This window comes from Helianthus annuus, chromosome 10 (genome assembly GCF_002127325.2).
Source record: "Helianthus annuus cultivar XRQ/B chromosome 10, HanXRQr2.0-SUNRISE, whole genome shotgun sequence".
NCBI classification, from domain to species: domain Eukaryota; kingdom Viridiplantae; phylum Streptophyta; class Magnoliopsida; order Asterales; family Asteraceae; genus Helianthus; species Helianthus annuus.
The window spans coordinates 38,135,672-38,146,207 of NC_035442.2; the positions used below are offsets into that span (position 1 = coordinate 38,135,672).

General features: G+C 35.6%; 2 protein-coding genes across 3 annotated transcripts; both read left to right on the forward strand.

Moving 5' to 3' along the window:
- Window positions 1-293: 293 nt before the first annotated feature.
- LOC110881091 (L10-interacting MYB domain-containing protein-like) lies at window positions 294-1,237 on the forward strand. The gene is made up of 2 exons (XM_022129461.2): window positions 294-608; window positions 686-1,237. Exons 1-2 carry the CDS (start codon window positions 294-296, stop codon window positions 1,223-1,225), a joined length of 855 nt encoding a protein of 284 aa, XP_021985153.1. The 3' UTR covers window positions 1,226-1,237.
- Window positions 1,238-1,499: 262 nt separating this feature from the next.
- Window positions 1,500-2,836, forward strand: LOC110884536. 2 transcript variants are annotated; one of them, XM_022132258.2, is made up of 2 exons: window positions 1,500-2,187; window positions 2,255-2,836. In XM_022132258.2, the coding sequence occupies exons 1-2, from the start codon at window positions 1,509-1,511 to the stop codon at window positions 2,716-2,718; spliced, it is 1,143 nt and encodes a 380-aa protein (XP_021987950.2). In that variant the 5' UTR covers window positions 1,500-1,508; the 3' UTR covers window positions 2,719-2,836. The 2 variants fall into 2 exon arrangements, with proteins under 2 accessions (XP_021987950.2, XP_035834856.1); XM_035978963.1 differs by having other exon boundaries at window positions 1,501-2,037.
- The last annotated feature ends 7,700 nt before the right edge of the window (window positions 2,837-10,536 follow it).

The following is a 10,536-nucleotide window of genomic DNA, read 5'->3' on the forward strand; positions in this document are numbered from 1 at the left end:
TTTTTTCAATATTTTACTCATTATTATGTTCATTGATGTTATTTGTAGAATGGTTATGTTGTATGTTGAAAATTCATAGATGTTATATATAGAATGGTTATGTTGTATGTTGAAAATTCATAGATGTTATATGTAGAATGGTTATGTTCATTGATTCTATATGTAGAATGGTTATGTTCATTGATGTTATATGTAGAATGGTATGATTGTAAATGGTTATGTTGTAAAGATACATGTTTTCTTTGTGTTGTATGTTTGATTGTGGTTATCTTGTATGTTGAAATGGCAAACAAATGGCAAAAAGGATTAGGATTAATTGGAAGCAAGAAGGTGTTGAAAAAACCTTTCTTGAAGCATGTGTTCATCAAATAACCGTTAATGGACGTGAAGGAAGTAGTCTTAAACAAGCGTCATGGAAAACTGTAGCTGAAAATTTGAAAACACAACATAATTTCATAGTGGAACAACGTCAAATGAAGAATCACTATGATTTTCTAAAAGGAAAATTTGCAGCTTGGTTAAAGCTTAAAAACAAAACCGGGAATGTCTATGATCCAGTTACAAACAGCTTTAACTTGTCAGAAGAAGAGTGGCAAATTGAGATGAAGGTATCTGTTTTATACTAATAATTAGTAGTGGTATATTTCATTAATTTTATAGTATTTTAAAATATTTCCTTACACAGTCTAACAAGTATGTAGAAGCTTTGAGAAGTGCGCCACTTGCTTTCCCCGAGCTTTGTTGTCAATTGTTTGAGGGGTCTACTTCAAATGGGTTTGATAGTTGGGGGCCAAGTTCTACGCTTCCTCATCCTTCCGAGGAAGTGAATGAGCACAATTTGGATGGTATGGATGTCGAATGCACTCAAGTGGATTCCCCAGGTAAAGGTGTTAGTGAGGAGTCAAGTATTCGGTCCCAAAAAAAAGAAAAAGGAGAGAAACGAAAACATAAGGCAACATTAGAGTCACAGCTTATAGAAGTTGGTGAAGATATTAGCAAGTTGGCAAAGATGATGATTGAGAAACACACACTTTCTGATGATATGGATGCATGTTTGGAGAAGTTGGAGACATTGGGTTGGGATGAGTCGGATGCGAAATACGAAACAGCGCTTTTGCTTTTTGGTGAGAGTGCCGATCTTAGGAAACTGTGGGTACGTCTTAAGCCGCAGAATTGTGAGAAATGGGTTAAGAATGCGGGAGCGAAGTATGGATTGTTTAACTAAGATTGTGCTTTGATTGTTTTTTAAATTTTTTTTTTTTGGGTTAGATGTTATGTTATGGATGTTATGTTTCGGATGTTATGTTTTGGATGTTATGTTATGGATGTTATGTTTTGGATGTTATGTTTTGGATGTTATGTTATGGATGTTATGTTATGGATGTTACGTTTATTTATGTTATGATATAATTGTTTATTTATGTTATGTTTATTTATGTTATGATATAATTGTTTATTTATGTTATGATAGGTACCTTATGGATCCGGACGATGAGATTATAGTTATCATGATTTTTTGTTGGTATTGGGTTTCATTAGCCTCGAGAATAAATGTTGAAAGGATAAGAGACTTGAATTCGGCATTAACCGGTCATGAATACACGCAAGAATTATTGCATGGTACTTCTACACAATGTCATGAGATGATGCGTCTTTCACGTGATGCATTTATACTATTGTGCAATCATTTTAAACAAAAAAATTGGGTGCAAAGTAGTAGGTCAATAAGCTTGGAAGAAAAGTTGGCTATGTTTTTGATGGTCATTGAACATAATGAACGTTTTCGAATGGTTAAACGAAGGTTCCAACACTCAACGGAAACAATTCATAGATGTTTTCATGAGGTCCTAAAGGCAATGATGAATTTCGCAAGAGAAGTTATAGTTCCAACATCTTCTAATGTAAGCGCAAATAACTCCGAACGACATAGAAGGCTAAAAGAAATATTTCCTGGAGCAATAGGTGCCTTAGATGGAACTCTTATACATGCGATCGTGCCTGTTGATCAACAGACTCGTTACAGGGGAAGAGGAAAAGGTGAATGCTTTCAAAATGTATTAGCAATTTGTGACTTTGATATGATATTCACATTCGTATGGGCCGGATGGGAGGGCATTGCACATGATTCACGAGTTTTAAAAGAAGTTGCATTCAACCCAAATTCTGGCTTTCCTTTTCCGCCACCAGGTTTTTAACCATTCTTCAATGTTCATTTCATACATTATTTGTTTTTTATATGATAGTTTTGATACAGATAAGTATTACCTTTGTGACGCTGCATACACCAACACTCGTGGATTTATGACTCCCTACCGTGGTACGAGGTATTGGTTAGCCGATTTTAGACGACAACGTGCGTTAACTAAGGAAGAAAGATTCAATCATGCTCACGCACAACTCAGAAATGTCATTGAACGTGCATACGGTGTTCTAAAGGCGAGATTCCCAATCCTAAAGCAAATGGCTCCCTTTTCTTTTCCAATACAAAGAGACATTGTGATTGCTTGTTTCGCCGTCCATAATTTTATAAGGAAATGCAATATTTATGATCAGTTATTTATGGACTATGATGAGAACACGATGTTTCATGAAATGCAAAGTGGGGAAAATGATGGCCTGCTAGTTCAAGACATAGAGTGGGGTTCACAAGGTATTGACTACATGACTTCTTTACGTAACCAGATTGCTAATCAGTTGCTTTCAAATGAATCAAATTAAAAATGTATGTAGAGTTGTGTTATTTGTATTTGGATTTCGTATGTTGTGTTGTTTTGTATTTGGATTTAAAGGATTGATGTGTAATTTGGATTTTCTATGGCGTTTTGTATTTTTCTTTTAGAAATTTTCATCAATCTGTACACTATTCAGAGCTCTTGCCAAACAGATACATTTCATTCAGCACATAATAGTTCAGAGGGGTAAAATAGTCATTCTACACAGTCATTCAGAGATACAACCAAACAGCTCTTAATGGTTCAGCACTTACTTACTGGTTCAGAGCCTCTTACCCATTCAGGCCTCTTACTGGTTCAGCACTTACTGGTTCAGCACTTGCCAAACAGCCCCTTAATAAGGTTGCTCAAAACCGAACCAACTCGATCACGCTGAATGAAATGTACTAGTCATACTTAGGGGTGTCAACAAGTTCAGAGGCTCGAGAGCAACGTGTGATCGGCTCGGTTAAAAGCTCGAACGAGCCGAGCCTTAACGAGCCCGAGCTCGAGCTTGAAATAGAGCCCATTTTGTTATCGAGCCCGAAATACAAAAGCCCAAACAAAATTTTAGTTTTTTTATATATAATATAACTAGCTTACAACCCCGTGTATTACACGGGTTGAATGACGAAAAATGTAAATTATAAACTTGTAAATAATCCTTATTAATGAAATGACTTATTTAGATAAATTAGTAAAACAAAAGAACAGTTATATTTTTGTTACTTGTACATGTGATTTGATACTTTATTAGTAATTATTGTTTATATCCAAATAATATATTTTATCTCAACAAACATATATGCTTAGGGTAAAATGAAAACTTTACGAGTTGTGAGAACTTCGAGAACTCAACCTTACAAAAGGTTTTAGAATTTGTTACAGAGGGTGTGAATGAGCGGTAAAGAGACTCAAGGTGTTAAACTTTTTTATTTTTGATTCAGGTGGTTAAAACCACTAAAACATAAGGACTCAAATTGTAATTTACTATTAATTAAATTTGAAATTATACGTTTGACCTCTAACTATATTAAATAATATTATATTTATTATATTATTTGATACATTTATATTTGTTATAGATAATTATTAATTAAATTGAATTTAGACGTTTATCTCTAACTATATTAATTAATAGGGTAAATTACTTTTTGAGTCTCTGTATTTTATGGGTTTTAACCACTTGAGTCCAAAAGCAAAAAGTTTAACGACCTGAGTCCCCATAAGCATTTTCTTTAACCATTTGAGTCCAAATTTCTAACTCTGTTTGAATTTTCTGTTAGATTTGCATTAAAAGACTAAAATACCCCTACATATTATTATTATTATTATTATTATTATTATTATTATTAATTGTTAATAATATATAAACTATCTCAAAACCACTCACACACACAGCATCAATTCAATCTTCAATGGCATCTTATACTCTACAAATTTCACTTTAAATTCCACTCTTATTTTTCCTAAAGTTTGAAGCTTTATGGGTTTTAAGTTGTTAAACACACCAAATGCAAATTAGGGTTTTAATCTTTATGTCTTTCTGAGCAAAACCCTTCTGCTTCTTGATGGCATTTTCGTGATTACTACCAAATTTGCCTTTATTTTTCGATAATGGCGTCTGTGTCACAGTCATTTGGGCAGCGGCTGCGGCGTTCGGAGGTGGGTTTCCGGCCACCGGTGCTTTTCCGTCGGAGGATCTTGATTCAAAACAGTGATTGTAAAATTAAGTGTTGCTGCTCCGGTAAGGTGACCCCGGTCCGGATAATTGCTTGGGTCGGGTCGGTATAATGCTGAGAATGGGTTGATTTGAAGAAGATGTTTCATAAAGATAGAAGATGACTCAAAATTGGGGGTGATAAGCTGAGCGAAAAAGGTTCCAGATGATGCGTGTCCTTTTATAAAAGTTCAACAGAGGCAATACAAAGGTATCGAACTAATCGCTTCAGAGAATGATGTAAATTGGATGAACTGCTTTTTAAATAAGTAGATTTGTGAGTGATGATTTGTGAGGGGTGTTTGATCATGGGGAACTGGAATGTGGGTTTGAGGTTTTGTGACGGTTCACGATGGTGGCGGCAGGTGTGGTGGTGGAGTGGTGGTGAAGGTGCGGTGGTGGAATGGTGACATGGAAGCTCATATCTCGGACTTTGGCATTGCCAAGCTTCTAGATCAGTCTGCTACTGGTGCACTAGCAACCAGTAGACTTATGATATATGAGTGTAGGCTTTTGTTATTGTTTTGCAGAAAACACATTCACGAGGTCAGCAAGCAGGGAGTCGGATGTATATAGCTACGGGGTTGTGTTGCTGGAGCTTATAAGCAGGCAGAAGCCTGTGTTGATAGAAAATGTGGACATGGTGTCGCGGGTAAGGTCGAGATCGGAAGAAATCGAAAAGATTGTAGACAGAGGGCTGTTAGAGGAAATTGAAGAAGATAAGAGGGTGAGGGAATAATAATAATAATTATATATTCTTTTTCTTTTTGAGTCTCTGTGTTTTATAGGGGTAATTTGGTCATTTAACAAAACTTAACAACAAAATTCTAACTGGGTTAGAAATTTTGACTCAAATGGTTAAAGAAAATGCTTATGGGGACTCAGGTCGTTAAACTTTTTGCTTTTGGACTCAACTAGTTAAAACCCACAAAACACATGGACTCAAAAAGTAATTTACCCTAATTTATATTATATTATATTATATTATATTATATTATATTATATTATATTATATTATATTATATTATATTATATTATATTATATTATATTATATTATATTATATTATATTTATGTATAAAATTTATATGTAATACTATTATTAAAAGGGATGAGGTACCAGAGAGTGACACGTGTACAAAAAGATTTTCATTTATTAGTATAGGAAGATAATAATTTTGATAACATTGATCAGCCGAGCTCGAGCTTTGGATTTTACTTGCGAACTGAGCTCGAGCTCAAAAGAGTAGACTCAAACCGAGCCAAGCTCGAGCTCCAGCTTCATAAAACATAACGAGCCGAGCTCGAGCCTAGTCGAGCTCAGGCTCGACCCGGCTCGTTTACACCCCTAGTCATTCTCACGTGCACATCGATCTGCTAAATTATTTGTGATGGGACCAAAGACAGCTAGCTCATAACAATCATTCAAAGACATATATATCGTAGTATTATTTGGTGATTGATGAAGACTAAAGAGAATCAATGTAGGTTTCATTTGTTCACCATCTTGAATCTTCATGATGGTGGGGATCAAATCAATTCCAACCATTATACATTCAAGACTAATAATTCTTCATTTCCGTTATACATAATATTAACAAATAAAAACTAAAAAATGATCCATTTTTGTAGGATAGGAGTTGGCCAGAAAGTCCAAATTTCCTAAAAAGTGTAAAAAGTCATAAAACACCATAATGTCAACCATAAAACACACCAAAAACCCACAAATAATATGATGAAGATTACTAAAACATCATGTATGTGGGTTTTGTGTTATGTTTTAGATGTTAAGGCTCTGATTGTGGAATGACAAATATTATTGTGTTTTATGTTGTTTAGCATTGTGTGTTTTATATTCATAGTTCTACGATGGTGTGTTTGAAGTTTTTATGGACTATTAGAGTTTGAATATGGTGTTTTAGTAATATTCAATCTATTATTTGTGAGTTTTAGGTGTGTTTTATGCCTGAAATTGTTGTGTTTTATGACTTTTTACACTTTTTAGGAAAAACACACTTTCCGTAGGATCCCCACTCATTTTTGTATATAAAGAATATAAAAGTTATAGTTCATAATTATAAAAAAAAAAAAAACTATTATTCTATTAATGCGTGACTGAAGTTTCTTTGTCTTAAGAAAGAATTACACAAACCATCTTTACGGTATAGGTGTTTTATGGATTTGGTATACCTTTAGTACCCATTATTACCTCAAACTAGTGGTGGTAAAATGGGCAAGTTGGATGGGTTTGGGTAATGGGGTAGAGTGGGCAATCTTGACCCAAAGCCTTCCAAGTGGGTCAATTTGGGTTGCTTTTAAAATTATATGGGTTGGTTTGGGTAAGATATTTTAACTAAATGGGTCATAATGGGTCACTTGAAATTTCATCTTATTATTTTCGGGTCAAAGCGGGTCGACAACATTAAAGAAATGGGTCGATGTGGGTTAGTGTCTTAAAGAAACGGGGCAGGTTTCGGATCGGAATGGGTTTCGAGCCGACACAAGTATCCGCACGACACAGGTTACAGCACCACACGGGTTTTGGATCGGAACGGGTTCAGTTCAAATTGAGTTTCGGGCCGAGTCGGGTTTCGACACGACGCAGGTTTTGGATCGGATCGGGGTCGGTTCGGGTCGGGTTTCTGGCCGGCACGAGTTTCCGCATCAGACGAGTTTCGGTTCGGGACGAGTTTCGTACCGTTTCGACCAGTACCTTTTCGAATCGAACCGTTTCCACCCGTACCGTTTCGACAGGAACCGTTTCGACGCGTACCGTTTCGACGCGAACCGTTTCGACGCGAACCGTTTCGACGCGAACCGTTTCAACGCGCACCGTTTCGACGCGCACCGTTTCGACGCGCACCGTTTCGACGCGCACCGTTTCGACGCGCACCGTTTCGACACGCACCGTTTCGACGCGTACCGTTTCGACCAGTACTGTTTCGAATCGAACCGTTTCGACCCCTACCGTTTCGACAGGAACCGTTTCGACGCGTACCGTTTCGACGGGAACCGTTTCGGCCCGCACCGTTTCGAAGCTAAGAGTTTGATACGAAGAGAAACTGAAACATTAATCGGCTTTTTGTAAAGTACAAATGAAGAAAGGAGTTACAACTGGAGAGCCTGCTTACTGTGTAACACGGGCTCGAGTGGCTGCTAGCCAGTCATCGAGTTTGGAACTTTCGGGAGAGTAGATCGAATGTGAGCTCTCTTACTTTCGTCACATTTCATTGGTTCGGATTTAGTAGAAACTCGTTGAACTTTGACTGGATTTTTTTTAGTCAACACACTATTCTTTTTCTGATCACATTTGACAAAAAGTAGAAACAAAAATGACTTACAAGTTACAAGAATTATCACACTTAATAAAAAATCTATACAAGATGTAAACGTAAATATCGTTTACAAACCGGAATTTTAGCTGGAACTATGCAGTTCTTATAAGAATTATCACAAGTTCACAACACAGTTTAAATCGGTTTTATAGATCTGCACGTATTTAATAAAATTCATCCGCAAAATTTTTCGCTCAGAGTTTTGTCGTTTAGTCGCTGCAGATTAGACATTCGCTGCAGATTGGTTATATACAGATCTGATTGGTTTTTATACGAATCAGGAGAGTACAAGTTATACGAATCGAGATTTTGCACATCCGGTACAAAGTTATTCGCAGAAATTATAAGCCGAAAAAAAAACTGAAATACTGACCCGAAAAAAAACTGACCCGATCCGACCCGAAACCCGTTCTGACCCGGACCCGACCTGACCCGAAACCCATTCTGACCCGGGCCCGTTCTGACCCGGACCCGTTTCGACCCGAACCAAAACAACCCTTTTTTTATAATTGACCCGTTTTGACCCGAACCCGTTTTGACCCGAACCCGTTTTGACCCATGACCCGACCCGACCCGACCCAACCCGTTTGCCAGGTCTAGTAATGGGTCAAGATGGGTTTGGGTTAGGATGGATATAGGTCAGGATGGATATTTAAAAAAAAAGGTTGGATGGGTAATAGGTCAAGATGGGTTTGGGTTATGATGGATTTGGGTTAAAATGGGTTCTAAAAAATAAAAAATAAAAAAATCTAAAAAATCTAAAAAATCCAAAATATTCTAAAAAATAAAAAAAATCTAAAAAATCATAAATATTATAAAAAAAATACAAAAAATTCTAAAAAATCAAAAAAAAGTCTAAAAAATCCTAAAAAAACAAAAAAATCTAAAATAAAAAAAATTCTAAAAAATCATAAGAATTCTAAAAAATCATAAAAATTCTAAAAAATCCAAAAAATTCTAAAAAATTATAAAAAATCATAAAAATTCTAAAAAAATCCAAAAAATTCTAAAAAATCAAAAAAATTCATAAAAAATCTAAATAAATTCAAAAAAATCTAAAAAAGCAAAAAAATCATAAAAATAAAAAAAAACCTTAAAAAGTTGCTTTTGAGAAGTATATGCAGAAGTGTTATTTGGTAAAAACACCAATAAATTTAAAATCAAATGTCAAATGAATATTCTTAGGCCGATTGCTTACAAAACAATTTGTAAACCTATTACCTAATGAAATGACAAAGTTAGAAACAAAATCACTCAAAATTAATCAAACGAACTGTAAACGCAACTGTAATTGTAAACTAAAAAGATCTTCACTTAGAAACTTACCAGTTCCATACAATGATCGAATTTCAGATCAAATAAAACCCTAATTTTGAACAATTTCTCCCAATATTCAAATGAAACCCTAATTTGTTGTTTTCTACAACATAAAATGAAATTTAATAAGGATCGTGAATAGGTGGCCCAGATCAAATGCAATTGTCTTGAATTCCAACGCAAAAAATGACGAAAGCTACGAAATTGGGGAAGAACAAACCCTAATGAAACTGGAAATTGGCAACGAAAGATGGAATGAATCGAAAGAGTTTATCTCGCCAATTTGGGGGGCCAATCAAGATGATAACATATACAATGGGTTTATGTCGTCAATCTGAACGAAAATTGATGTAGATCAGTAATCAAGTCGAGGGGACGATAAGACGCAGATGTATCACGTCAATTTGATTGTGTATAGAATCCATATTACTTTCTCCCATCCTGACCCATTGGTATTCTTTTAATTTTTAAAATTACCCATCCTGGCCCATTGAGTTTTCTTTTAACTTTTAAAATTACCCATCCTGACCCAATTGACTATAAAGCTTAACCCAAATTAACCCATCACTTTGTTTTTAGCACCCAAATCAGCCCATATTTACATGGTTGGGTCAAGATTGCCACCTCTACCTCAAACGTAATACATTTGATCCTTGACACTAATAAACTGGATGAGTACCATTGTAAAGGAATTGGTACTCAAATGTTATTGGAGGTTATGGTTTCAAACACATTATATAGTAACAATGATTACGTAACCTTTATTTGATTGATCTTGTAGGTGAAAAGGGTTCATAAGAACGCATAAACTCTTACATGTGCTAATTATTTAAAATTTGATCGCATGGACCGATGTGAATGGGATTGAGAGACAAGTCCGGGAGCCTTGATGGTTATGGTGATGGTCCTCCGCTTCATAACCGTCCTCCATATCACAAAACAATCCCCTCCATCACTCTCGCAATCATCCCATCAAAAACACAACATCAGCCCCGTGGTAGCCATGGCCCGGGCCACACGATTCACATTGAGAATTTTTCAAACTGTCACAATGAAAATTTTCATCCATTCTGGGTGCGCGTAACATGAAATGAGTATACTACAAACGCTATCCGTAATTTCTTATTGACCAAATCCATGATATGTGCATACCAAAAATATTCTCCTTATAATTTCTTCTAGTTTTAAATTGTTAAAGAGTATTATTTTCATCGAAGTATCGAACCACAGTTGACATTCCTCAGTCCACATGGATCAAATGTAACCTTTTAGTAAGTGGGCTTGGTCCATTCGGCTAAACCTAACGTAAATTATTGGGCCTATCAACTTAGCCATATAGGTTAAATGATGATTTATTAGGCCCGCCTCAAATTTGGGTTCTTTGTGGAAATATAGTACAAAAATTTTAGCCAGTTTTTCCCACCCAAATGGAAATATGTTGCACTTTTTTAAGA